At 57.8% G+C, this 26139-nt stretch overlaps 4 protein-coding genes across 4 annotated transcripts; 2 read left to right on the top strand and 2 right to left on the bottom strand.

Moving 5' to 3' along the window:
- Positions 1-715: 715 nt before the first annotated feature.
- Positions 716-12177, bottom strand: PCIF1 (phosphorylated CTD interacting factor 1). Its single transcript, XM_058850292.1, has 17 exons — positions 12044-12177; positions 11712-11820; positions 8899-9037; positions 8601-8725; positions 8068-8205; positions 7771-7901; positions 7425-7579; positions 7041-7188; positions 6765-6848; positions 5939-6038; positions 5582-5744; positions 4200-4372; positions 3692-3778; positions 2984-3168; positions 2795-2888; positions 2416-2591; positions 716-1780 (listed from the first exon to the last, which is right to left on the bottom strand). The coding sequence occupies exons 3-17, from the start codon at positions 9020-9022 to the stop codon at positions 1534-1536; spliced, it is 2130 nt and encodes a 709-aa protein (XP_058706275.1). The 5' UTR covers positions 9023-9037; positions 11712-11820; positions 12044-12177; the 3' UTR covers positions 716-1533.
- A 1780-nt stretch (positions 12178-13957) lies between these two features.
- Positions 13958-18414, top strand: PLTP (phospholipid transfer protein). The gene is made up of 16 exons (XM_058850294.1): positions 13958-14105; positions 14807-14922; positions 15108-15207; positions 15280-15408; positions 15544-15699; positions 15842-15905; positions 16075-16138; positions 16255-16346; positions 16484-16660; positions 16789-16848; positions 16934-17095; positions 17268-17335; positions 17411-17453; positions 17607-17670; positions 17744-17820; positions 17914-18414. Exons 2-16 carry the CDS (start codon positions 14814-14816, stop codon positions 18052-18054), a joined length of 1506 nt encoding a protein of 501 aa, XP_058706277.1. The 5' UTR covers positions 13958-14105; positions 14807-14813; the 3' UTR covers positions 18055-18414.
- A 143-nt stretch (positions 18415-18557) lies between these two features.
- CTSA (cathepsin A) lies at positions 18558-22803 on the bottom strand. The gene is made up of 15 exons (XM_058850296.1): positions 22714-22803; positions 22347-22507; positions 22164-22275; positions 21996-22046; positions 21631-21717; positions 21386-21541; positions 20991-21082; positions 20630-20714; positions 20424-20515; positions 20138-20216; positions 19851-19999; positions 19704-19779; positions 19507-19596; positions 19284-19385; positions 18558-19150 (listed from the first exon to the last, which is right to left on the bottom strand). Exons 2-15 carry the CDS (start codon positions 22505-22507, stop codon positions 19067-19069), a joined length of 1416 nt encoding a protein of 471 aa, XP_058706279.1. The 5' UTR covers positions 22714-22803; the 3' UTR covers positions 18558-19066.
- A 481-nt stretch (positions 22804-23284) lies between these two features.
- Positions 23285-25708, top strand: NEURL2 (neuralized E3 ubiquitin protein ligase 2). Its single transcript, XM_058850307.1, has 2 exons — positions 23285-24081; positions 25362-25708. Exons 1-2 carry the CDS (start codon positions 23406-23408, stop codon positions 25475-25477), a joined length of 792 nt encoding a protein of 263 aa, XP_058706290.1. The 5' UTR covers positions 23285-23405; the 3' UTR covers positions 25478-25708.
- The last annotated feature ends 431 nt before the right edge of the window (positions 25709-26139 follow it).

The raw sequence follows: 26139 nt of genomic DNA, 5'->3' as shown, positions 1-26139 counted from the left end.
CAGGCTTCTGGTCACTGATGTCACTCACACATCCCCTGCGAGACCACAGCTGCTGGATACTTCACCAGGTAACTGTCCCTCACCTGAGGGAGCAGGGCAAGGGCTCAGTGTGCAGTGACTGACCGAGGGGTGGGTTAGGGACACTCCCAGCATCAGCACATCTCTGCTCACCTGTGCCTCAGGAGTAGGTGGTCTTGGCTTACAAACAATGATTAAAGGGGAAAAAAAGGCTTCACAAACCGCCACTTTCACAACTGACTCCTTGATCTCCTTGCCACCATCAAAAGCATGTCTGGAGTGCTGTGAAGCCTCTGAGAGTGGGCAGCATCTGGGGCTGGGCAATTCCTGCCCACCTCAGGGTGGCACTGTCACTGCTGTGGCACTGACACTGGTCCAGCACCAGCAGTGCTGTGGCACCCCACAGGAGAGGTTGGCTGTGCTCCCTGCCCCAACGAGCCCAAAGGCAGTGCACTTCCCTGCACCTCACCAATGGGACAGCACCAAAACCTTACTGGAGCAGTGTGATGGTCAGGCTGCTTCAGGTGTTCACACTGGTCATTAAGAAACAAAACTCAGCAGGAGGGCAAGGCTGCCTGGAACAGGGCAGATGCCAGATAATTCTGAAAAACCAAACTCCAACATTTTTCTACCTTCTACCCAGGCAGGGGCAAGCACACACCCCAGACACCAAAGAAGGCAAGTCATGGACACAAGCAGAGCTGTATGCTGGTTTTAATGTTCCTAAGAACTAGGAAACAGAAATCAAAAATAGACTTTGCTCTTCTTGATAAAAGTAATAAAATGGTTAGCGGTGTTAAATTAATCCTTACAAAACAAAACCCAAGGAGGTTAAATAAAGCCCGTAGGCTCCGCATAAAAACCACAATGACTACAAAACAGCTGCAAAGACATCTTTACACACCAAAGAAACTCTTCTCCTCTGCTCCTCCCCTCTCCAGGACACAATGTCAGCGAACACGGGACTCACACATGAGAAAGAAACACAGATGTGATGGGAGCAGCCCCACGAGGAGTGTGGGTGCCACAGACAGAACTATTTACACTATGGACACGGAGCCATGCTGGGGCCAGTCTGGCCGCAGGAGCCCCCGGGCTCTGCCCGTCCCTCTCCTGCCGGGGCCCCTCCGGCCGCGGCGCTCAGCGCCCAGCACTCGCGCTTGCCATCCATCCTTCCATCTGTTCCGCTGTCCTTCTCTTCTGCCCACGCGCGCGTTCCAGCTCTGGCTGTCCCTTCCCTCGGCGCTCCGGCGTCGCGGAGCTGCCAGCTCCTCCTGCCGCACCACACTGGGCTCCCTCGCCCCTGGTGAGGACTGCGGCTGAGCCTCCTCTCCCACTGGCTGCCGGGCGCTCCCGGCTCCTGGGGGCTGGCGTGCAGTTCGCAGAGGAGAGCGGGTGCTGTGGAGCTGCTGCACAGGAGTCCTGGGCCGGTGCTGTGCAGCCAGCAGTCTCTGCTGCCCCGGCCAGCCTCGCCCGGGGCCGCTGGCACCTCCCCTGCTGCCTCGCACCTCTGCCTTAGTTAGGATTAGTCTCTCGGCTGCTGCTCTGCTCTCGGCCCAGCTCCCGCTCTTTGTCCGCTGTGGAGGAGGAGGATGAGGACGACGAGGAGGAAGATGAGGAGCTGAGGGTCCGGCCCGAATGCTTGTAGGCTGCAACGAGCTCCTGCAGCCGCTCTGGCGTGGGCTCCCACTTGGCAAAGCCGGCGCTGTTCTGCAGGAAGAGGACGGCTGTGTTGTGCACAGCCTTGTAGTACATCTCCTCCCTGCAAGGGAAGAGCACAGGCATCAGCACCTCCCCTGGCCCCCACCCAAAGCCCTCAGCTCCTGAGCTTCCAGAGGGAAGCACTCATGCTGCAGAGCCCCACTGCTCCCTATCAGAACACGCATGTGCTGGAACCTCGCTGTCCCTGCAGAGGGGACTCAGCACAGTGAGGCATCAGTCCTAAGCAGATAACTTCAGTGTTCAGGCACCTGTTGCTTCAAACAAGTTGTTGCTCAAACTTGTTGCCCTAGCAGCAGAGTGGAAGCCAGCCTGCCCCACTGGGGACCAAGCCCCCACTGCCCCTTGCCTCTGCTCCCCCAGGGACATCCAGCTGCTGCTGCACAGGCAGCTACCAGGCCTGAGGGCTGGCAGAGGCATGGATCAGTGCCACAGGTGTGACCTGTTCCAGCTGGACTCGTGCCCAAGGCATACACCTCTCACAGGCTAAAGTTAGCAGTCATTAAACAGAAGCTGAATTCACCATGCTGTCTGCCCATCCTAAACACCCAGAGTGATGATGCGCTCTGCTTGTCCTTGCCTGCTCCCTGCTTCCCACTGATTTCAGCTTCGGAGAGGATATTTCTGTCACACAGCTTCAGAGCTGTGTTCCCAGAAGGATCTGAGAACAAAGCCTACTTTTTGCAGACGTGCTGGGACCCGCTGCGGTACTCGTGATCGAAGGCCGGCAGAATGAGCTGGTGTCGCTTGAACTTGCTCTGCTCCATGCGCGTCAGGGCTGGCGTGGGGGGGTCCCGCCACTCAGGGATGAAGACAATGAAGGAGAGCGGCTCACTGGAGCTCTCCAGCAGTTTCTAGTGCAAGAAGGAACAATTTCAGCCCTGACTGAGCAATGACGTATTTAATGAGTCCAGTAGAAAGGAAATGCTTCTGCTTCAAGAGCAGTGCCCAGCTGTCACTGTGCTCTGTCCCTGCCCTCAGGGCGCAGGAGTGGTGGGGAGCAGAGGATGGACAGCACAGCTCCATCACAAACAGCCCCGCTAGTGAGCAGACATACCTCAAAGTGAGAGACCATGGCATCCATCAGCTCCTCACAGAATGGAGGATTTGCCTCAAAAGAGCCACTTATAGGGAAGAAATCCAGGCACGGGCTGGAGAAAGAGGCAGAGATCTCCATCAGGTCATCCTGAGTCATCTCACAGGCACGCACCCACACCCACACAGAGCAAGGGAACGTAATACTCACCCCCTGGATCCAAAATACCCGTCTGTGTCCAAGAAGGCAGAACAGTACTGTTTAAAATAGCAATTCAGGGGCGAGGCAAAGCATTCAAAACTCACTCCGAAGAGCTTGTGGAGGGCTTCAAAGATGTGCACGGGAAGTGCGCCTTGCAGACCAGTCCCTTCATACAGCCCCACACCGAACATCATCTGAGGAGAGCAAACCCTGGTGAGCCGTGCCTGCATTCGCTGTTCCTGCTGCTCCCTTCTGACCACGGACCCAGGGCCACATGTCCATGCACCCACTCCTCTAGGTATGCAGGGCCCCCTCGTCCTTTCTCAAATTCGTGTAGGCCCCTGCATGTACCCAACAATACTCTTTTAATAATCTTGCTCTTTTAATAATGCTCTTTTAAAAATCTTTAGAGATTTTATCCAACTCTGACCCCACATAACCAGCAGTTTTCTCTTGTACCCAAGTCACCCTTCAGCTGCTCCTCAAAATCAAGAGCTACTGAAGGTTTCCTTCACAAAAATCTTTACCTGCACCAAGGTCTCATGTCAAGTCCACAACTGCTCCCCAGTCCACAGTCCTACCTCAGCACAGTATTAGCAGACTGGACCCAGTTTAAACCTTGTGTTGCTTCAGGCTCCCAAAGCTGTGACCCCTTCCCAGAGCAAAGTTCCCAGTGCTGCCAAGGCTTTCTGATGTACAGCTGTGGTGAGACCGTACCTGATATCGACGGAGAAGGCACCAAACCCTGGGCAGGAACTTTTCAAAGCCCGAGTCGTCGATGCAGCTGTACCGATAGAGAAGCCACTGGAAGAGAAAGCCCAGCCACTGAAGACACCAGGAACAGCCAAGCTACAGTGATACATGCACATTGTGACAGGGAGAGGGAGGCTGAGGAGCAGGTGGGCTCTGCAGGGAGTTGTCAGCACATCTGCTGTCACTGCGTGAGCCACCAGCTTGTCACTAACATGAAATGAATGAACTACCACAGCAGCACGTGTCTCTCAGCAAGGGCTGCCTCAGTTTGAGTACAATGTTCTGGCAGCACAACACTTCTTCAGAGCACACACCCAACACCTGGGAAATACTCCCAGCAGAGCCTGACCCCAGTTAAGGTGAGAGCAGCTGTCCTCATGGCCATGGCAGTGTCTGACAGCCCTGCAGGGACAGTTGGCCAGCCTCTGCCCAGCCCTGCCCCGAGGGGCAGCAGTCAGCACCCAGCCCTTACCAGCTTGCTGAAGTAGTTGCGGCTCACTTTGACCATCTCCCCCTTGTACCGCACACACGCCACGTTGTTCTCCATGTGCATCTCCACGCTGGGGAGCGGTGGGGAGGGGATGGCCAGTCTCACAGGGTAGCAGTACACCAGCCTGTCCTGGACCTCAGGAGCTTCTACCTCAGCTATGCAGAATGAACAGAAAGGCAGCCTGTGAGAAGCCAAGGGTATTCAGGACCAATCTTCAGTCCACCTCAGAAGACACAGCAAACCAAATAGGGCTGAAGAGTAGGGTGGTCCTCCCAGAAAACCACCATGGTGGTCCCTCACAGATTTCATAGGCAGCTACCTAGGTTCAAAGCTAATTCCCAAAATTAATTCCATCTTCCACTGCCAGAGCAGAGAGAGGACCCACTTGAAAGCACTTCTCCCCATCCAACCCTGCAGAACTGCAGAAAACACACAGACAGCCCAGCATCTTGAGGCGTGTTCCAAGCACACAAAACACTCTTTTCGTTGCTACTGTTTCTTATTTCAGTTTGCCCCAAACTCATCCAAAGCACAATAAAAATTCCCAGGCTGCCAAAGGCAGGAGGCAAAGGAATCTCCCTGCACCTTGTGGTTATCCATTGCCTCAGCTTCAGGGAGAGCTCACAGATCAGCTGGAAAGAATCTTTGACTTAGTGGGGCTGGAAGACAAGCATCAAGAAGAATGGCAAAAGGCAGACACTGGGACCTGAAGGAAGGCTGAGGAGTGCCAGGACCCAAAAGGGAAAAGAACTACACTGGTACTGAAAGGAACAGACCCCATGGAGGAAGGAAAAGCTGACTAGAGGCAGATGTACAGACGTGAATGAAACAAAGAACAGAGAAAAGAACACAAGGAACACAAACTCTGCCAAGAAAGAGCACACAGTGACAAGCTGGAAGGAAGAGGGATGCAGAAAGATGTTCAGAACACAAGAAATGTGGCAAATGAGAATAAAGGGAGAACACTCAGCATTACCAAGGGGGTGTGAGCTGTCCCCAGGAATTCATGAAGCAGCAGAGCAAAAAAGCATGGTCCAGTGAAATGAATGAATGCCCTGCACAGTGTGACCTGCTCCTAACAAGCTACTTCATCCTGGCAAATCACGTATTTATAGTATCTGATATAACAGCTGGTCACAGCACCTGATGGAAGACAGTCTGTTACTGCACAGACATGGTGACTGAAAGCTGAGGCCTATGCTGGACTGGCTGTTTCTTACTTTGAAACACAGACTTTCTGATTTTTGGAGACAGAGCTGCCCTTCCAACAGGTAACAAACACTCTCTGAACAGGAACAGGCCAGACCACGGGGCCTTTAACTGCAGTGCTGTAGCTCTACAGCTCTTCAAAGCTGGCTGCGTACCAGAGATATTGTTCTCTTTGAGTATGGCAAGATGCTTCTCCCGGATGCGCTTGACGTATTCCAGGGATATGTAGTAAATTTTACTGCAGATGCCTTCAACAGAGTCCTTGGCTGCAGCAGACACATGGGGCCCACACTGTTTGCGTAAGTGCTCCAGGCGGTCCTGTGGAAACAGAAAACCAGAGTCTCTCACGTGGCCACCACTGGCCCTCCAGGGCTCTTCAGTGTCCAGGCTGCTCTCCCATGGCACACAGTGAGGGGAGGCAATGGCAGCCATCTTCAGAAGGACCTGCAGCTGTCCCCACATGCCCCCTCCCCAGCTCCCTGTGCCCAGCCACACATCAGTGGTACACTGACCATGTAGTCCTCCTTGGAGGCAGAATGGTCCCGTCGCAGCCAGCTGAAGGTGTCCTCCACATTCCACTTCACCACCTTCCTGCTGTCTGGGGAAGCACTCCTGCAAAAACAGAGGCAAAATTTAGCTCATGGCTGCACAGCAAGATATTCCACCCCCCTCCAAAGTTTTCTATCAGTGGGGAATGTGGACACTGACACTTCCTCAAGGCCCACCCCATCACCCTCCCTCCAGCTGTCTGGAAACGCCTTCCAGACATTTGTATGATTGCAGACTGCCATGCTCTCTCCAAAACTTGGCTGCAACAGGAGAGGCCCACAAAGCCTTTATTTGTCATGGCAGTGGTCCACTTTGATATTGCCTCTAATTTTCAAGTACTGCTAGGGGCTTATGACTCTGAGAAAACTACCCTGTTTATAAGCTTTTCCTTTCCTCCACAAGGCTCTCCCCCACTATCCTCCTCAGTTCTGTTTCCTGTGGCAGAACTGGTCAAAAAACCACTACCTTGTGTATAAAATGCCACTCTAAGCTTGTTGCTCTGCAACAGCAGTGACTGCCCAAGCACTCTTGATTTTATCTCAGTGATAACAGAAGACATTCCACACCCAGTACTTCATTGTCTCCACACACATTCAGCTCCCAGTATGACATTTTACAGTAACATCACTATCAAAAAATGGCTCCAACACTACTGTTTTTCTTCTGTATGTTCCTAACCTTGCTTTTCCTCAATAACATTATGACCAGTGCTGGATAAGGCAGGATGAGAAGCCCCTACAGTCCTTTTGTCTTTTCTGAACGTGACAGCACTGCGAGAAGAGCTCCCACCTGGATTCAATCAGTCGTTTTGCAGCCTCAGCATACTTGAAGAGCAGCCTCTTGGCTTCCTCCCGGAACTTAATTCTGGATAACCTGAGGTAAGTTAAATTCATATGCATGAGTCTCACAAAGGCATGGAAGCCAGGTTTAGTTCCCCAGCTTTCCTTCACCAGCATCCAACCACTTCATTAGCCAAAGGCACTGCAGCAGAACTGTGGCAGGTAAATCACCAGATCAGACCGACCCAGAACCATCCCAACAAAGCGCTCTGTCTGTGAAGAGTACCTGATGGGAATGTCATTCATGATCTCTCTGAACATGGAAGGAGAAACTACTGGCTCGCAGTCACTCGGTAAAAGAGGATCTGTCCCTTTATCAACCACTTTCCTTTCCAACATCCAGCGATTAAATGACTCCCTTGGGGGGTCAATCCCTGGAGACACACAGAAGAATCAATAATCTAATCAATAATCAATACAATACAGAAATGCCCAGTATATAATAAGGATCATCACACAAAGTTCTGCCTAATCAATTAACCAACTATGTCCCAGAATATAACCATCACAAAAAGAGAACACAGGGACTAGACAAGCAAAAAACAAAAGGCAGATTACCACAGCACTGCAGAACTGAGAAGGAAATCAAAGGAACCCAACAGAAACTCACCTTCTCTCTGCTGGCAGAGCTCACGGTAATGCTGCCGCAGCTTGAGAATGAGCTGGGACCGGAGCAGCTCCACCTCGGGGTGTGGAGAAAGCACTTCTGATGGTGCCCTCTGCTTAATCACGGCATTTGTCTGAATATCCAGATCCCAGTATACTCTGTGGCAGAAGAAAAATGTCATCAGGATAACCAAATCACAGGCTAATTATCAAATATTACTTTTAAAGATGCTTCCTTGGGCTGTTTCACCAGCCAGGAAACCAAACTATCAAGACACCTGGCAATTATTTATCCCTCAGGTTTCCTGTCTCACTGAAAAAGGAACAGAAGACAAATAGAGACAACTCACTCAGTTGGTCGTAGAAGAGCTGCCTGCTGTTTGTCTTCAGGTGAAACACACCATGCCTTCAAAACAGAGGTTCCTGGAATACTGGGAGAGCTGGGGACTGGCTGAATAGCTGGGTTCCCTGGGACATCCGCCTGTGTGTGTGAAAGATCAATTACTGCACCAGAGAGACAGGTAAAGGAGAAGCAGCTCAGTGAACCAAACAGTCCCACACCAGCACATTACACGGAAGACCCCTGTGAGCACTCCAGCCCCTTTGGTTTCAGGCTGCACACATTTGTTTCAGAGCACCATGCTCACCTTGGGCTTCTTCACACTGTTGCCACTTGCTGGAACCTCCTCTGAGAACCTCCTCTTCCTCTGCTTGCTCTCCACAGATGCATCTGCCACCCCACCTTCCAGTGGCATTGGAGCCGCGTTCAGTCCCAGAGGGTCTGACTATGAGAGTCCAAACAGCACACGTCAAGCTCACCCACTGCCACTGCAGCATCCCATTGCACTGCTCCCAGCTCCCACGTGGATGGAAACAAGGACACCACTAGTCACACTTGCACAAAGCTAAGATTCTCTTCTAGATGTCTATATGCTTTTTTAAAATACTTTAATGAGAAAAATTCATCACAAATCCCCCACGCTGACTGTTCTTTGAGCATTGCATGACCCCTGGAGCAGCATCACCTGACAGAGGAACACATCCCCAGAATCATGCCAGACAATGGACCAAGCAAGGAGTTCTGAAGGCACAGAAGACCCTCCCACACCTGTAATCTAAGGTCCACAGACCATGAACACCCCAGTCATGGCACAGCCCCCCGAGGTGAGTGAGCACTTACTATGACATCGTGCTGTCCCAGCACAGGCATTTCCCACAGAGACTGGTTTGTGAAGCGGTTGAAGTAGTACGGGCGGTTCTCCCGCTTGCTCCAGCACTTCTCCCAGCCAGCCTGCACCAGCTCATCTGAGAGGACAGTGAGAGTCAGGAGAGGAGCATCCTGCACCACAGACCTGCCCTGCAGGTGCCCAGCACTGTCACAGCACACTCTGAAACACACATCATTCCCAGTCTCTCTGTGCTTCAGCCCCCTCCCCACTCCCAGGGCCCTGCACAACTCCTGAAGGCAGAGTTGGTACCTGGCAGGTCCTGTACCAGGCGCATGGGTTTGGGGGAGCTGGGCTGGTTCTGGTTGGAGGTGCCAGGTGAGTGACTCATGAGAGATGCTTCCTCCGCAGGGCTTCTGTGATTCTCATTGGCCATTTCTCAGCAACCACACTAGAAAAAACAGAGCAATATCTAGTGTTACAGCAGGAAAGGTCCCAGATCTGCTTGGCACACTCAGGTGTAGCAATACAAGTTAATTCTGACAATAAAACAGGGACTCAACTAGTACACACAAACAGCACCTCAGCCCTGAAAAACACCTGTTATCATGGACACAACTAGCTATGAGGAATGCTTAGCGTTAAATGAGGTTAGCTAGGGTATTCTTCAGGCCAGCATTCAAAATATTCCCTTTTCAGCTAGATCTCTTCAAAGACTGAAGCATCAGATTATAAAAAATAACATATGCTCCTCTGTGATTATGTGCCACCTTGTGCCACACCAATACCACCGGCCAGGTCTGATCTGATCTGTTATCCTCAGAGACAGTTTAAACCAACTCACACACACATAACTGCACATTATTTTAACAAAAGGCTTTAATTAAAAAAAAAATCTGCTATATAAAAAGTAGCCCTGGAGGTTCACTAACAACTTCTGTGGTGCAGAAAACCACAGGCTGGGAGACAGGAGCTCCTAAATTATTACCCTCTGCATGTCCCAGGCCAACACGTCCTAGTCCTAGTCCCAGGCCCACAAGCAGGGCCTCAGCCAGCTGTTTTGGCCCTTGCTGCTCTTCATCTGCATAACAAGAGTTATGCAAAAGAAGGTCTGTTGGAACAATAAAGCTCCTCTTAATCATAATTTAATGTTGCCAGCTGGAGAGAAACAGCCAGGCTTTTCCTCTCTTAGTCACCACTCTTCCCCTGGGGAAGTTTCTGAAACAGCACTGCAGATTGCTCTTCTCTGGCAGCCCGAAACACATCGGCAATGAACTGGGGGGAAACGAGGCATTTTACATAATTCCCAGCTATCTCAGACACTTAACTCTATTCAGGCTTTAGAGACACCCGACAGCACACACCAGCAGTCAGGGCAGCAGCAGCACAATACTGTGCAGTGTGCTCCTCACCTGAGCAGCACAGGACCTGGCAGCAAGAGCCATGTACAGGAGCTCTCCAATAAAAACCTCTGGATTTTTTTTTTTTTTTTTACTAAGTCACTTGGATTTGAAGCCTCTGCTGCCCTTCCTGTCCATAAAGGTCAGTGGCTATTTCAGCAGAACAGAATGGTGGGAACAAACAGCAGTCAAGAGTGAGTGGGCATTAACTCAGCTGCCCACAGCATTCGCTGAGATCAGCATTGAGGAGCTCAACACCTTCAGTCCCTCGGAAGATGTTTCCATCCTTCCAGTCAGGGTACACAAGGGAAGGTGTGGGACACTGTGGAGTTTGGGTCTCTGCTCCAGAGCAAGCAGGTAATGCACCGTGCCTGCTGAAGTGTGTAGGACACAACTGGGGACCTTTAATGGCCTCAGCAGTAAGCATTGTGCAATCTCACACTCCTTCCTGAACTCCAACCCCACCATGTCCTTACAGTCACTTCACAAAAGTGCCAAGGTGAGCTGGGCCAGTGGCAGCAGCTCAGGCTTGTGTCAGCCCATGGGTACAGGGACCCCAGAGACCATAGGTCTGCAAGGCAGGAGCGTGGGGAACCTGTGAAGGATGTTTAGTCCCTCCTCAAACTAAAGCTACACTTGCACACGCAGCTGCTGCCGTGTCCTGCACATTACACAGAGCACAGGCTGCAGTGAACTGGTGTGTACTGGGGGGACCAGAGCTTCCAAAGTGATGAATGTCAGAATTCACAGACAGCGCTGGGCACAGAGCCCTGGCCAGCTTGGATGGCACATGCCAGCTCCAGTGACCTGCCAGTGTTTTTCACCACCCATTGCTCAAAAGAGCTGTCAAATAGGGTCACTGGCTCTGCCTTCTCCCATTTATGGATAAACTGGAATGGCAGAAGTAGCCAAGAAGTTTTATCACTTGATCAGTGTTAACAAGTACTAAATCCAAGTACCCTTAAGGTCTGGGAAAAGGAAACAGCCAAACTAACAGGAATCCTGGCAGAAGCCACTCTACTTTTATGTAACTACACTGGGACTTAGACAGTGACAGGGATCCAGAGGAAGCATTTTATGGTGATTACGGTATGTTTTTATACACCATGGCAATGCATACAGTGCTTCACAAACACGGTACAACGCTGTCCCTGCCCAGAGAGCTTACAACCTAGAGCAGCAGCACAACCAGAGACCACAGCGAGGGGTAAGGAGACACAAAGTAAAGAAGTACAGCAAACAGGACCGGTATTTGTTTCCATTTCACCGAGGTAGAATTTTGTACAAGACAACAGCAAATGCAGACAAAGGAGATCAGCGACAGCCCCCCGGGACAACTCCGCGGCTCTGCCCCATCCCAGAACCACGGCTGCTCCAGAAGGCTGAGAGCCAGGTCACCGCCTCCCCATCGGTACCCATTCCTTTCCCGAGCGCCCGCCGGCAGGCCCGGAGCTGAGCAGCGCAGCGCTCCCGGGGCAGCACGGGCACTGGGGACCGGGGCACCGTGTCTGCGCGGGGAAGCGGACGGGAACCTCCTGGGGCTGCCCTGCCGGCGGCGAAGACGGCACGGAGCTCCTCGGCGCGACGGGCCGGGCCCGGCGGGCGGCCACGAGCGCCCAGCGAGTGCGGAGAGGAGGCGGCGACGGCGACAACTCTGCAGTCTGGCCGGGAGCGGTCCGGGGGCGCGGCCTAAGCGGGGCGGCGGCCGGCCGGGCGGGTACTTACGGTGGCGGGCTGCCTGGCAGGACGCGTGGCCGTCGCTCCGTGCTCGCCGCTGGCGCGCCGGGGCCGCATCCTCATAGCGGGGCGTCCCGCGCCTGGCCCGCGGGGGCGGCTGCGGAGACAGGAGCCCGTTACGGCGCCGCGGGGAGGGGCCGCGGGACGCGCAGGCGCGGCGGGGGCACAGCGGGGGCGCGGCGGCGGGAGCGCGGCGGCAGTGGCGGCCGCGCTCTAAGATGGCGGCTGCGGGCCTGCGCCGCCTCCTCTCCGCCGCCGCTGCCCGCCCCCGCCGCCTCCTCCTGCACGGCGGGCCGCGGCCACGCGGTCGCGCCGCTTACCTGGGCGTGAGGCCAGGGGCTGCAGGCACCGGGCACCGCTGCGTCCGCCACCGCCGCCGCCCCACCTCCGCCTCGCCCGCCCCGCCGCCGCCATCTTGCGCCGGGGCCGCGGGTGTGGAGCGCATGCGCGAAGCAGAGCCCGCGCTTGGGGGAATTACATGGCGCCTGCGCAAAGGCTGCGCGGTCACCCCGCCCGCCCGGAGCCATCTTTGTGGCGAGCACCGCCCCGCGGTGGGTGCGGCGCGGTCGCGGTCCCGCCCGCGCTGTCCCGGAGCCGCTTAGTGCGGACCGAGCCCGCCCTCCCACCCGCCGCGGGCGGTTCCCGGCACTGGCAGGGCGCGGCCGCAGCGGTCGCAACCAAAGGGTCTTTGAAGAGCGGCGGCGCCGGGGTGGGGCGGCGGCCGGGGCGGGGGGGCTGCATTGATGTGCGGGCGCGGGGCTTCCGCCGCCCGCTGGGCACAGCGGCTGCTCCTGCTGCGCTCCAGCCCGGGCCGGCCCTGGCAGCCACTGCCTGTCGCGGCGGTCCCTCGGGCGCACCGCTGACACGTCCGTCCCCACACAATTGCCGTGGCCATTCCCTGGCCCGCGGGTCCCGGTGCCAGGCAGTGGGGGACGCGGTGCAGCGCAGGGCACAGCCGGGTGATCGCTGGGGTCGCTCCCGCGGCCCGTGGCTGCTGCTGCACAGCGTATGCTGGAGGATGACACGGGACGTGGAAGGAGAACACGGCTGTTACTGGGGGTCCCTGTGGACCGCAGGACCCCCTCGCAGCCTTCGGAGCTTCTGTCGCATCCATCTAGCAGAGCACCCGTCCTGCCTCGGCCCCACCTCCCTGGGCAGCCGATGGCTGGTGCTTGCCCACGTCCCCTGGTGAAGATGGGCTGGGGAAACCGCGGGGCCTCTCCTGCCCTCTTCTTCTGGGATATCCCCACTGCCCAGCTTTACAAGGGGTTTCCCATCGCCCGGAGTCCTGCCCTCTGCTCCGGGATCACCGGGGTCAGTTTAATGAGTTAACGCTGGCGCAGCAGTTCTGGAGGGATAAGTGCTGTGTAAGCACTGAGTCTCCCGTTTTGGGCTTCCAGCAGCCCGGCTCCGCTGCCCAGAGCACCGATAACCGCCCGGGGCACAAGGGGCCGGCTCAGACCGACCCCTGGGGGCAGAGGGGACTCTGTGAAGGGACAATGAAACTCCAGCCTTGGAGCGAGGCAGCCGAAGTGGCCGAGGGGGTGGTGAGGGCAGGGGCAGACTCTCGGCATGGCTCGGCCAGGAAGGATTTTCGGGAAGGAGCCCCGGGCTGAGGAGCTGCCTGTCTTTCCCGTGACGGGAGCAGGACGGTGGCATGGGCGCTCATGGGGACAATTCGGCAGTGCCCATCTCAGTGCTGTGACCCTGGCAGCCAAGGTGCCGCTAACACACGGGGCAAGGCCATCCAAAGGCACGTCCTGCAGAGCCACTGCTGCCTGCCTTGGGGTCGGGGCAGAGCCTGTGGAGGCAGTCCTGAGGGTCCACAACCTCGGCAGCTTCTCTGCTCAGGTTCACATTACAGATGGGCATAAACCAGCGCCAAGCAGCACCCCCGGTCTGGGGCCGCGGAGTTTGCACTGAAGCTGGGATAGCTCAGCACTGGCAGAAGCTTCATAACGCAAACTGGGAGTCCCCAGCACCCCAGGCCCTCCCGGACGCCTTTTGCACATGTGCCCCTCGCACGGCGGTGCTGGAGAGATCCACGGCCGTGGCTGCGTGTGCAGGACGCGGGGAGCGGTGTTTTGGGAGAAGGAGGGCTTCGTGTCCATCCGGGAGCTGGGGTGGCCAGGCGAGCCGCTGTCTGTGCCGGTGCTGGCAGCCAGCCGGGCTCGGCGGGACACAGACCTGCATCCTCCCCGTCCGTCCGTCCCGCTGTCTCCTCCCAGCTGTGAGCCCGCAAGGAGTGGCAGCTGGGGGCTATATAAAGGCAGGGAAACCTCAGCCAGCTCAAAAGAAAGTCTTGGATCTTGTGTTCTCCCTTCCTCCTGCCTTCACGTGATTCAGCTTTCCCCACGCCGGGAGCCGAGGACAAGCCTCGCTGTAAGTACCCGAACTGAGCCGGCATTGTGTAGGGGAACCCCCCAGCCTCTGGGCACCACGGTGGCTCCGGGCCCCAGGGAGGGGGTCTCACATCCTCTCCCTTCAGAGAAATAGGGGAAGCTGTTGGGGGGCCCCGTCCCATCCCACAGCCTCGCATGGAGCTCCGCCTGTTGCTGCGGGATGGACAGGTTCCAGCTCCCATCTCAAACCAGCCTGAGGGCTGGCGGCACATCTCGGGGGGGTGCTGTGAGGGTTGTGGGACGGCCCCACTGGCGAGGTTTCGCTCCTCTGCGTAGTGCTGGGGCTCCCCGCTGCAGCAGCACACATGGGGCTGGCGCCTGTCCCTGCGGTTTGGGGAGTGGGCTGTGTTCAGGGCGGGGGGAGTGCTGGAGTGCGTGTTCCCAGATGTGAGACCCTCGGGCTCCACAGGGCCAGTGCTGGGGCTTGTGCATAGAAACCTGCGGTGGGGGCCGTGCCCCTCATGGGCTGCTGGTCCAGAGGTTTCGGGCAAAGGCGACCTGGGCAGCACTAGGGGGTTTCAGGGAGAACAGTGGAGCCGTGGGGTGTCCTTGGAGCTATCCCCTGCCGCAGGCAGTCTGGGTAGTAGCTGCTTCCCTTCCAGTGTGTCCCCCAGGCCTGTCCGTGCTGATACCCGTGCATGTCCTCAGGCCAGTCTGTGCTGACCCTGTTCTCTGCTCCAGGTATGAGATGGCTGCCGGCAGCTGCCTCCTCCTCCTCCTCCTGCCCTCGCTGATCATAGCCTTGCACAGCTCTCCTGGCTGTAAGATCCGGATTACTTCCAAGGGACTGGACCTGGGTAAGGGGCCAGCCAGGATCTCGCAGTCTGGGAAAGAGGGACGTTAGGCACCCTCCTGGGGTCTGTACTTGTGCAGGGTTCTGCCTGCACTGCCCCACCATGGGGCAGCCAGAGAGGAGTGGGGGCTGTCAGGGGCCATGCTGCCGGCAGGGCACGTCCCAGCCCAGCCTTGTTCTTCCCTGCAGTGAAGCAGGAGGGGCTGCGCTTTGTGGAGCAGGAGCTGCAGAACATCACAGTGTCAGACCTGCATGGAAATGAGGGGCAGTTCCAGTACAACATCAGCCAGTGAGTGCTGCCTGCTGCCCGCACCTTCTCAAGTCCATCTGTCCATCTAACCACCCTGTTTCCTCCCTGCAGAGTCAAGGTGACAGACCTGCAGCTGGCCTTTGCGGACCTGAACTTTCAGCCCCGGCAGCACCTTGTCTTCAACATCAACAATGCTTCCATCAGCCTACGCTTCCGCAGGCAGCTGCTCTACTGGTTCTTGTGAGCTGCCTCCCTTCCTGCTGCTCTGGGTGCTAGCCCACCCCATAGCTGTGTTTGCGGGGTGCCACAGATGCCTTGCTGTCCTGCAGCTGGCAGGAGCTGTGTGCTCCTCTCATCTGCTTTACTGATTTCCAGCTACGACATTGGGTCTATCAATGCCTCTGCGGATGGTGTCCACATCTACACAGTGCTGCAGTTGGCCAAGGATGAAGCTGGGCGCCTCAAGATCTCCAATATGACCTGCAATGCCTCCATAGCCAGAATGCATGCTGGCTTTTCTGGCACTCTCAGGTACACCTGACCCCTCTGCCTGTGCCTGGCTCCTTGACCCCCTTCCCACACCCTCAGTGCTTCCTCAGCCCAGCTGTGAGCTGAAATAGGCACAGAGCCACAGGGAGAACAGGCAGTGCAGAACCACTCTTGTGTCCTCCAGGAAGGTCTACGAGTTCCTGAGCACTTTCATCGTCACAGGGATGCGCTTCCTCCTCAGCCAGCAGGTACAGCTGAATGTAGAGGAGAGGGGTTGTGGGCTGTTAGGGCTCTGCCCTTTGTGTGTGGGAGAGGGCAGAGTTGTATCCTGCCTGTCTGCTGGGCCTTGTCCTGCCTCTGCAGCTCCTCATCGAATCCCGGGAGTGATTCCCATCAGCCTGGCTCCTTGCCTTGCAGATCTGCCCATCCCTGGAGCATGCCAGCATGGTGCTGCTGAACTCTTTGCTGGACACAGTGCCTGGTGTGTGTTGCCCTGGGAAAGGGACTGGGTCCCATTCACTGTGGGGCAGACAGGGCTGGGCATCAGGCTGCTAGGCAGCTCCAGGCTAAGTCACACCAGCATATCTTCCCTGGCAGTGAGGAACTATGTGGATGAGCACGTTGGGATTGACTACTCCCTCCTACGGGATCCGTCCATCTCCACTGACACCCTTGACCTCGACTTCAAGGTGAACACTGGGTCCTGCCTTGCTGGTCCTTCCCCATCCCTGTGGGAAAGGCTGTGCCAGCAGGCAGGTTTGGCTTCATGGAGCAGGTGAGGTGGGCTGCCCCGTGGCTGTGGGAACCTCTCGTGCTCTTGGTCTAGGGCATGTTCTTCCCTCGGGTGAGAGAGGACCAGGAGCTGGAGAACCACGCGGTGGAGCCGGTGATTAAGGAGACTGAACGCATGGTTTATGTTGCCTTCTCTGAATATTTCTTCGACTCAGCCATGCACTCATACTTCCAGGCAGGAGTGCTGACCATAGAGCTCCAGGGGGAGAAGGTAAGGAGCACCTGACACTCGGAGGGGTGGGCTGTGTCACAGAGCAAAGGAATGCCATCCAGGGAGCAGCTTTGCTGGGACCTGCAGGAGCAGCTTGCTTCTCCTCCAGTGGTTTGTGCTCCCCACAGGTGCCCAAGGACCTGGAGGTTTTGCTGAGAGCCACATTCTTTGGAACAATCTTCATGCTGGTAAGGAGCCCCTGGACAGGGTGGAAGGCATGGCAGAGCACAGCCCTGCCTTGCTCCCAGCTTCCAGCTCATCTGCCTTCCCCAGAGCCCTTCTGTGGATGCTCCGCTGCGGCTCGTGCTGCAGGTCTCTGCTCCTCCCCGCTGCATCATCAAACCCTCAGGGACCTCAGTCTCTGTCTCTGCTTTCCTGAACATCTCACTGGTGCCCCCGGACCGTCCTCCTGTCCAGCTCTCCAGCATGGCCATGGTGAGGAGGGAGCTGGGGCTCCTTGTGCAGTCACCCCAGTGTATATGGGAGCAGTGTCCCCCATCCTATGTTGTAAGGTACTGATGTCACCAAGCAGAGGGACACTGGACCTGTGGGATGAGCTGGCCTGTTTGTCCTCTGCCTGCTGTGAGTCAGCTCTCTCCCTCCCCAGGAAACCAAGCTGAGTGCCAAGGTATTTCTGCAAGGGAAGGCTTTGCGTGTGCAGCTGGACCTAAGACGGTATGGCTGGGGTCCCATGGGGGCATGGGGAGAGTCCCCTCCAGACCCTGCTCACAGCTGCTTCCTTCTGTCCAGGTTTCGCATCTATTCCAAGCAGTCAGCGCTGGAGTCACTTGCGGTGAGAGCATGGTGATGGCCTGGGAACCCTTACACCCAGCCACAGTGTGGGGTGGGCTGGGGAGAGGCTGTCCATGCAGGATCCCCACTTACAGCCCTCCTTAACCTGGCTGGCAGCTCTGCCACTACACTGACCCAAGCTCTTCTCCTGCAGCTGTTCTCACTGCAGGCCCCACTGAAGACCCTGCTGCAACTGACCATCATGCCCATCATTAACGGTAGGCATCATTGCTCCCACTCAACTGGTAGTTTAAGCAGGGGCTCAGCCTCATCCCATCTCCCTCTCTGCAGAGAGGACAAAGAAGGGGGTGCAGATCCCACTGCCTGAAGGCATGGACTTCACCAGGGAGGTGGTCACCAATCATGCGGTATGTGGTGGGATGGGACAGCCTGTGCCTCCATGTCCTGCTGGGAAGGGAATTGTCACCTCCAGCCTTGCACTGGCCCTCTTCCCTCTGCAGGGATTCCTCACAGTGGGAGCTGATCTCCACTTCTCCAAGGGGCTTCGGGAGGTGATTGAGAAATACCGCCCAGTGCCAACTGCTTCTGCCTACTCCAGCTCCCAGCCCACAGAGCCCAGCCTGGACCCCAGCTCACTCTAGCTCTCCTCCCTGGACCAAGGGCAGATCCTGGGCTGGACCCGTAGACTGTAGGTAGGAAGCAGCTTCCCTGGTACCACCAGCACATTGTCAGGGCGTCCAGGCCCTGGTGGGGCGCAGCAAGGTGGAGAGGGTGCTCTGGGAACCCCTGCTGCACCCCTGCTCATTACACTAATAAACCACCTGACTCCAACCACATAGCCTTGTTGCTTGGAGGACATTGTCCATGCTGGGGTACATGGTGAGGAGATGGAAAGGAGGCAGCTAATGCTACCCAGCTTAGGTCCTTGGGAGCAGACACAGCTTAGTGTAGTGCCAGAGGGCTCAGAGTGACTGTGCTGCTACCACTTCGGTGGGTCCTTAGTTTCCAGGAGGAAGGGACCCCTGCAGACAGGGCATAGCTCACAGCCCAGGGCTCCCTGGCACAGAGCATTGGCACTCACCGGTGCTCCTCAGAGAGCAAAGCGAAGCAGGGGCTGGCACAAAGGTGCGAGAAGGAGCAGAACCACCTTGGTCAGAGTTTATTGCAAGTTCCTGAAGCACTGCGTGCCCTAGCAGTGGGATTGTTGTGGTAGTGGTGGTAAGTCTCCTTCAGTGGGAGCAGAGGTGGTGGGAGCCAAGGTAGAGGTGAACAGGGCCCAGGTGCCCCCTGCTGCTGCTCCTCAGCCTGCCCAGGCCGTGTGCGTGTGGGTCTGAGAGGAAGTGCTGGGGACTGCTCCCTGCCTGGGAGGGAAGCAGCCTCCGCTGCAGACAGGGAGGAGGCAAGACAGGAAGCCACAAGGGAGGAAGTGGCTGCAGCAGGTGCACAATGCCTCTCCTGCAAGGACAAGAGTCCTTGAGCCCATGCCCCCCACCCATAGCAGGCAGCCCTGTCCAGCCAGGGGGGAAGGCTGCAGGCATGACACATCCATGGTGTAGCTGAGCAGCAGCAAGGACAGGCTCTGCAAGGTGCCAGCGACGAGGGCAGGTGGGGTGGTGAGAGCAGCTGGAGCACCAGGCACTATCTCTGCAGCTCTTAGTAAGGCTGGTTCTTAATGAAGCGGCAGAACATGGTGAAGGCAGCAAGCGGCCGGTCAGTGGGCACCATGTGGCCAGCTCCCTGTAGGAAAGGGGCAGTGGTTGTCAGTGTGGCTGGGGTGCTGCCACGGCCCAGCTGACACCACCCTACCCTGACTGGAGCCTTGGTGTCCAGCACACCCACCCACAGCCCCATCCCTGGCCCCCAGCCCTACCTTGACAGTGAGGAAAGCAATGTTGGTGAATTCCTTCACAAAGCCACCGATCTGGTTCTCACCGTTCTCAGTGTAGAGCCAGGGCCGACGAGCCACCTGCACCTGGGAGTAGTAGCAGAGTCTTCAGCACCTGTGGCTGGCCCTGCCCATGCTCCTGCCACATCCCGGTACAGCACATAGCCCAAAGCCAGTGACTGGCACGGTCTGGGCCCTGCCCATTTACCTTCTGGCACAGGGAATCCACAAACCACTCATCCCCGAGAAAGTTGCAAGCCATGTCTACGTCCCCATTGTACACCAGGATGCGGTATTTCTGTGTAGCAGACAAGAGGGTGAGCTGTTGGCAGGGCAGCAGCTCCAGCCAGGTAGGAGGCTGAGCTGGCAGAGACACTCCCAGTCTGTGGGCTCCCCTGCACACACCGTGGTTCCAAGCAGCTTGAGGTACTGCTCATTCATCTGCATGTACAGGCGCTTGTAGCTGCGGTTCACATCAAAGCTGTGAAGGAAGCATTGGCATCATGTCTGCTCATTCTCAGAGTCATCCCTCCCTGTCCACAGCTTGCTCACCTGCACACCTGCCACTCTGGGGCCTCAGGGGAGATGTGCAGAGCCTTCCGCACCTCAGGGGAGTTCAGATACATGCTAGGGGCTGTGGAGTTGGTACAGGGTGGGTCCATCCGGACCTTCTTTCGGGCTACTGGCATCCGGAACAAGTTCTGGGAGAGTTGGGAGAGTCACTGTCACAGCAGCACCTGCCCCATGGAACAGCTGCTTTCTGCCCCTCTTGCCCACAACAGCACAACTGGCTAAACAGAGGCTGCTCACAGCCCAGCAGCATGAGCACCACTGCTCACCTGCCGCCAGGAGAACCTCAGGGGCATCCGGATGAAGGAGTTTCCCAGGTCATGTGTGATGAGATAATCGCCCTCGTACCTGTAGCCAGAGTGAGTATGAGGACAGACTGAAAACCCTGGAGAACAAGGGCTAAGGGCTCTCCTGGGGGGGGAGTCCTCAGAAGCAGCCACACACCACGCATTTGTCCCAGAGGGGCACTCTGCCCAGCCCACCATGTCCCTCTGTGCCAGTGCAACCAAAGCGAGCTGGTGCCTATAGAACCATTTTCCCTGGGGCCACTCTTACCTCATGCTCCCTGGGACACCGCCATCGCATGGGGCATAGAGGTTGTAAATATTGAGGCCAGACTCTTCTACAATCTGAATCATCTCCCCCATCTGCAAGGAGCCGTAAGAAGGGTTTGTGACTCAGCAGGCTCCTTGTGGAACTGTGGGCCCACTGAGAGCCAGGCACATGTTGTTCAGCACATGTATAGGCTCTGGTTCCCTCACCTTGAGTGTGCAGTTCAGGTTGGAGTTGTCATGGAAGTTGCATTTCCCCTGGGAGCAGCAGAACTCCTGAAGGTCTTTCCACAGCCTGCAGGCAGAGACCAGGACTACTTGGACCAGGTGGCAACACTGACCTGACAGCTGCGCTGCAGCTCTCTGCCCAGTGGCCACAAAGCACACAGCTTAACCCCGTGCCCTCTTTACCCCACAAACAAATGCACCCATGGGAGCTGCCTGGGGCAAGGAGCCACAGGGTAGGTGCTGCCCTTGTCTCAATACCACCCACCCAGACAGCCCCAGCCTCAGCTGTGCACTCATCCGGCTTGCACAGGGATGGCACAATCAACATTCCCTCTGCTCTTACTCAGTCCCCAGCAGCCCGTGGTAATAGGCAAAGTAAACCAGGGAGTTGTCATTGATCTCATAAGATGAGAGGCCGTTTCCCACAGCGATTCCCTGCGAGGCAAGAAGAAAACAACCCTGTTGTGTTCCAGCTCCCCGCGGGGCGGTCACAGCACAGCAGCCACAGGCAGGAAGCAGATGTGGAACTGTTTACTCTGCAGAGGGAACAGGGAGGGTTGGGGGTGCCTGAGGACGCTGCCCCGGCAGCAGGGACAGACACGTCCACCAGCAGTTGCTGCCAGAACCCCAGGAAGAGATGAAAGGCTGCAGGGCCAGGCGTGCCCTACATCCCGGCTGGTCCCACCCTGGCTGTGCCAAGCCCTCTGCTCCCCAGCTAGGCAGAGCCAAGCTGCCCACCTTCAGGTTGAGGCTGGGGTCCTGCATCACCCACTCTGCCAGTGTGGGAATGTAGACCCCTCCATAGCTCTCCCCTGTGAGGAACAGATCATTCTTGGAGTACTCGGGGAAGAGCCGGAGGAAGTCCTTCAGTGCCAGGTAGTTGTTGTGAGCAACCTGCAGGGAGAAGGTGGCATGGTCAGGTGGTGAGGCTGTACTCTATGCCCAGGAGAGGGCAGGCAGGGGAGCACACCCCAGTCACTCGCCTCTGTGTCATTTGTGGCATACTTCTTGTCATCAGAATATGAGAAGCCGACACCAGCGGGAGACTCCACATAGAGGATGTTGGCAATCTGCGAGGACAGCAGAGGAGCCAGCAATCAGGGGGGACCATCTGGCTCAGTGGGGCCAAGGGCTGCTGGCCCCACCCATGGCAGCACCCACAGGAGTATGGCCCGCCCCAGGGCTGTGCTGGGGTGGCCACATTCCTGTGCTGCTCAACAGCAGACTCGAGAGGAGGGTGTGTTGGGTGGAAGGGGAGCGGCGGAAGGGTCAGCTCCATGGAGAGGGCAGGAGGAACTCGCTCAGGGCCACCCCATCTTGAAGCCACAAAGGGAAGCAGTGCCTGTACCTTGTTCCATGCGTACTCATTGTACTTCAGTGTGACCCCATCGGGCTGGATCTAAGGAAGAAGGTGGTGACTTTGGGCAAAGCAGGGCAGGACACAGCGGGATGGCTCGTGCCACGCAGCCGGTCATCCCCTAAGTCCTTGAGCCACGGGATAGCAGTGACTACTAACCAGGAAGGGGCCATGCTCCTTCAGGAAGCCCTCCATGGAGCTGCAGCCAGGGCCCCCGTTCAGCCACAGCACCAGGGGGCTGCTCTGGGGATTGCTCTGGGCCTCCACGAACCTGTGGACGTACAGCTGTGAGTGCCCGCTGCCAGCCGATGCCCCCCCATCGCCAGGCGCAGTCTCACGTACCAGTAGTGCAGGTACTTGCCCGGCCCGGCGCAGAGGTAGCCCGAGAAGTGGCGGAAGGAGGGCTGCTTTGGCAGCCCGGGCAGGTACGTCACCTCATGGTCCGGGGGGGCGGCCCGGCACAACCCCAGCAGCAGCAGCGACGACAGCAACACTGGCCCCATCTGCGGCGGGCGGAAGGGACGGTCAGGGCGCCGTCGGCCAGGAACGGCCGCGGCAGCGCTCCGCGAGCGCCCCGGCCCGGCTGCCCCGCCCCGGCCCCCCACTCGGGGCTGCTCCCCGCCCGGCACAATCGGCTCCCCTGGCGCGGGTCCCGGTCCCTCCAGCCCATCCCCCCGGTCCCGTCCCGGTGCCCCCCGCTCCCGCTGACCGCGGCCGCTCCCGGCGCGGCGCTCGCAGGCGGCGGTCACGGCGGGCACATGACACGCGCCCATATGACCTGTGGCGCTCACGTGAGCGGGGCGGGGCCCGGCGGCGCCCAATCAGCGCCCCGGGGGCGGCCGGTCCCGCCCCGGCCCCGCCCGCGCACGTGGGAGCGGCCCGGGACCGGGAACGGGACCGGGACCTTGCGGGGGGCACCGACGGAGCCCCCGCACCCCAACGGGGCAGCCAGCGGGCACTGCCGGGCACCACCGGTTACAGCTGGGTGTCGGGCACTGCTGGGTATAGCCGGTATGGCTGGGTACCGCCGGCCACTACCACCGGCCGGTGGGGAACGCCAGCTGGGTGCCACCCAGCACCGCTGGGTAAAGCCGGGCATCACCGTGTGATGACCACTGGCCACTGCTGGCTATAGCTGGTATCAGTGTGCACCTCCGGACACTGCTGAACAGCATGGGCACAGCCAGGCACTCCGGCCCAGGTGGCATCACTGGACAGTCCATTGTGGAATGTCTGTGGGTCTGTTTTGGGCCTGGTTGTGCCCAGCAGCCACTGCCCCCCGCCCCAACCTCCCCCATGGCACTAGGACCCCCCTTGAGCTCTCTGCTTGTCCCTCCCAGCCGGGCTGTCACCACCTCACAGCAGCTGTGACAGGGACAGTTAAAAATAGCTCCGGCCACAATGGCTGCCCGGTGCCGGCTTGCTGCACGCTTCCACCACATCCACGGCACCAACATCCGCCTGGATGCCTCACACACGCAAGCCACACGGGTGGAGAGCTTCGCCAACGGGCTTTGCTTCAGCCAGGAGCCTCTGGCACCTGGGCAGATATTCCTGGTGGAGATTGAGGAGAAGGAGCTGGGCTGGTGCGGGCACTTGCGTGTGGGACTGACAGCCCGTGATCCCCAGAGCCTGGAGGTAGTACCTGAGTACTCGCTGCCGGACCTGGTCAACATGGGAGACACCTGGGTGTTTGCCATCACCCGGAACCACAACCGTGTGGTGGTGGAGGGGGAGGAGGTGCAGGCACGGGGGCGGCCCTGGGAGCCCTTCCTGCTGATCCAGCGGGTGCGGATCCCCCGTGACACGCTGGTGGGGCGCAGCCGGCCCAGCCGCTACAGCCACATCCTGGATGACCTGTACAAGATGAATGTGCTGCCCGCGACCGCCCGGCGCAGCCGCATCGGGGTGTTGTACGCCCCACAGCCCGACGGCACTGCTGACATGCACATCATCATCAACGGCGAGGACATGGGGCCGAGCGCCAGGGGCCTGCCCACCACCCGCCCGCTCTACGCCGTCATTGACGTCTTCGCCTCCACCAAGAGTGTCCGAGTCATCCCAGTGGATTATGGCTGTAGGTACCTGTGCCCCTCCCTGTGGCACATGCTGCGTGGGCCGGGAGTGGGGATGCTCTGGCGGGGTCATCCCATAGTCGCCAACAGTAGGAAGGTGCCACTGGGCAGAGGGACACAGGAGGTGAGAGGGCCCAGGAAAGCCTCTGGTCCTTGTGGAGCACAAACTGCTGCTGGGCAGTGTCTGATGAAAGCTCTGCCACAGGCACTGTGCTGGGGCCAGGGGAGAGACCCTCAGCAGCAGCAGTCAGGCGGAGCCCCCCTGGCCACCCTTCCCAGAGTGACGGGGTTGGGTGTTTAGGGCCGTCCCAGAGCTGTGAGGCCTCACTGTGCCCAGTCTTGCCTATAGCACGTGGCAGGCAGAGCCAACCAAGATCCTGCTCTGGCATCAAAACATCCGCCTACATGCATCAGGGCTCAGCACACTGTGCCCACGCACCTGCCGCGTGCCCCAGACACGGTGTTCCATGGGCAGACACCCTGTGATGCCTGGGCATTATCCTGCGTCCCTTGGTTTGCTGGGAGGGACAAGGCTAATGAGTGCTAATTAGCACCATGCTGGAAAAATGAGGACATGGATCAGGTGAGACAGAGCCGGAAGATGAGCTACAGTCAGAGTACTGTGCCCCCAGCACTGGGAGACACTGCTTCATATGCTGGTGTCAAGAGCAGCTGCTTCTGTCCCAAGGCTAGAAGCTGGTATTCTCCCTGGTGAAACACCTGAGGGGAGTGCTGGCTGCAGCAGACAGTACCCACACTGCTGAGCCACTCATAGCTCCAGGAAGTGGTATCACAGGAGCAGGAACCAGACAGATTCTGTGCAGGTGCCCAAGGAGATGGTTCTCATGGTGGTCTGCCCCAAAGGCATGGCAGGTGCTGTCTCTGCAGGCAGTGCAGCCCCAGCCTGTAGACACCCAGCAGCCTAGTGCTGGGGCAGGCAGACCAAGGGAGTGGGATGGAAAAGGAGCTCAGCAGAGAGGTGCGTGACAGCTGCCAGAGAAAGAAATGCAAACCAGGCACATTCACACACAGCTTGGGCACATAACTGTCTCTCAACCTTTCTCCTAATAACTTTGCTGCCCGGGGCCCTTTAGCTTCCAGCCCTGCTGGAGCAGCCTGGCACCAGCCCCCGCACAGCCAGTTCAAACCCACGGCAGGACGATACCACAGAACTCACCCTTGAACCACAGTGCCTCTGAGAAGCTCCACCAGCTCCTCCACCCCTCTGTGCTCAGCCTCACTGCTGACCTGCCTAGCTCAGGTACTCTCTGTTCTCTTCCAGTTCCTTCCCTGCAGACGCTGTGCCGGCTGGTTATCCAGAAACACATCGTGCACCGCCTGGCCATCGATGGCCTGGACTTGCCCCCACTACTCAAGAGCTTCTGCCAACATGAGTGAGGTATCGAAGGTGCTGCTGGGCTGCCCCCCATCAACAGCTCCCCAGTGATGGATACCCAGCAGGCTCTGTGCCCCTCCCTGCCCACTCACCCAAGCATGTGCCACTGAAGGGCTGACGTGAGAGCAGGGCAAAGTGGGGTTGGGATTTTCCCCAAACTGACATTGTGGCCTTCCCAGAGCACGGGCAGGGGAATTTATATGGGTCAGAGAGAGCAATAAAGTGCTTCCAGACAAGACTCTGTCAAAGGAGGCTTGGGGAGCTGGGACCCCCCCGCTGTGCTTCAGCAACCCCTCGTGGGAGCAGTTCCCCCACCAGTGAGGAAGGGAGCACAGGCCACAGCCCTGTGGGGTTCAGGACGTGTCCTCGGCCCTGGAATTACACTGGGACTGTCTGGGAGGATCAGAGCGAGTACTGGGGTGGGTGAAACGTGGGAGGGCACAGCACTGCACTCACGTGGAGGTAAATTACAGCTGGACGCTCATCCTGGCTGGGCAGTTTCACTCTTGGGAAAGATGTTTACCCAGAGAACGATGAGCTATTTCCTGTGTGTTCAGCTTGGAGGGGGACGGGTCAGATGCTGGAGCACCCAGACAGCAGTGCTGGCAGCAGCCTTTGCTTGGGCACGTGTCTGTGGTCACAGAGCCAGTCACAGTGACCTGGT

Source organism: Poecile atricapillus, chromosome 15 (assembly GCF_030490865.1).
Source record: "Poecile atricapillus isolate bPoeAtr1 chromosome 15, bPoeAtr1.hap1, whole genome shotgun sequence".
Taxonomy (NCBI): domain Eukaryota; kingdom Metazoa; phylum Chordata; class Aves; order Passeriformes; family Paridae; genus Poecile; species Poecile atricapillus.
The sequence above is the reverse complement of the archived record's forward strand: the minus strand, read 5'-3'. Positions and strand labels throughout refer to the sequence as shown.

Bases quoted from the DNA above. Each gene is read 5' to 3' on its own strand.
- PCIF1 (XM_058850292.1), bottom strand. From the start codon at position 9,022: ATGGCCAATGAGAATCACAGAAGCCCTGCGGAGGAAGCATCTCTCATG. The intron at 8,206-8,600 runs GTAAGTGCTCAC...GGACTCTCATAG, and splicing joins TGGGACAGCACGATGTCATA to TCAGACCCTCTGGGACTGAA. The intron at 5,745-5,938 runs GTCAGTGTACCA...CTGTTTCCACAG, and splicing joins CCTCCAAGGAGGACTACATG to GACCGCCTGGAGCACTTACG.
- PLTP (XM_058850294.1), top strand. From the start codon at position 14,814: ATGGCTGCCGGCAGCTGCCTCCTCCTCCTCCTCCTGCCCTCGCTGATC. The intron at 16,347-16,483 runs GTGAACACTGGG...CTCTTGGTCTAG, and splicing joins CCCTTGACCTCGACTTCAAG to GGCATGTTCTTCCCTCGGGT. The intron at 16,661-16,788 runs GTAAGGAGCACC...TGCTCCCCACAG, and splicing joins TAGAGCTCCAGGGGGAGAAG to GTGCCCAAGGACCTGGAGGT.
- CTSA (XM_058850296.1), bottom strand. From the start codon at position 22,507: ATGGGGCCAGTGTTGCTGTCGTCGCTGCTGCTGCTGGGGTTGTGCCGG. The intron at 22,047-22,163 runs GTTAGTAGTCAC...CTTCTTCCTTAG, and splicing joins AGGAGCATGGCCCCTTCCTG to ATCCAGCCCGATGGGGTCAC. The intron at 20,715-20,990 runs GTAAGAGCAGAG...CTCTGCCTGCAG, and splicing joins CACGGGCTGCTGGGGACTGA to GCTGTGGAAAGACCTTCAGG.
- NEURL2 (XM_058850307.1), top strand. From the start codon at position 23,406: ATGGCTGCCCGGTGCCGGCTTGCTGCACGCTTCCACCACATCCACGGC. The intron at 24,082-25,361 runs GTAGGTACCTGT...GTTCTCTTCCAG, and splicing joins CATCCCAGTGGATTATGGCT to TTCCTTCCCTGCAGACGCTG.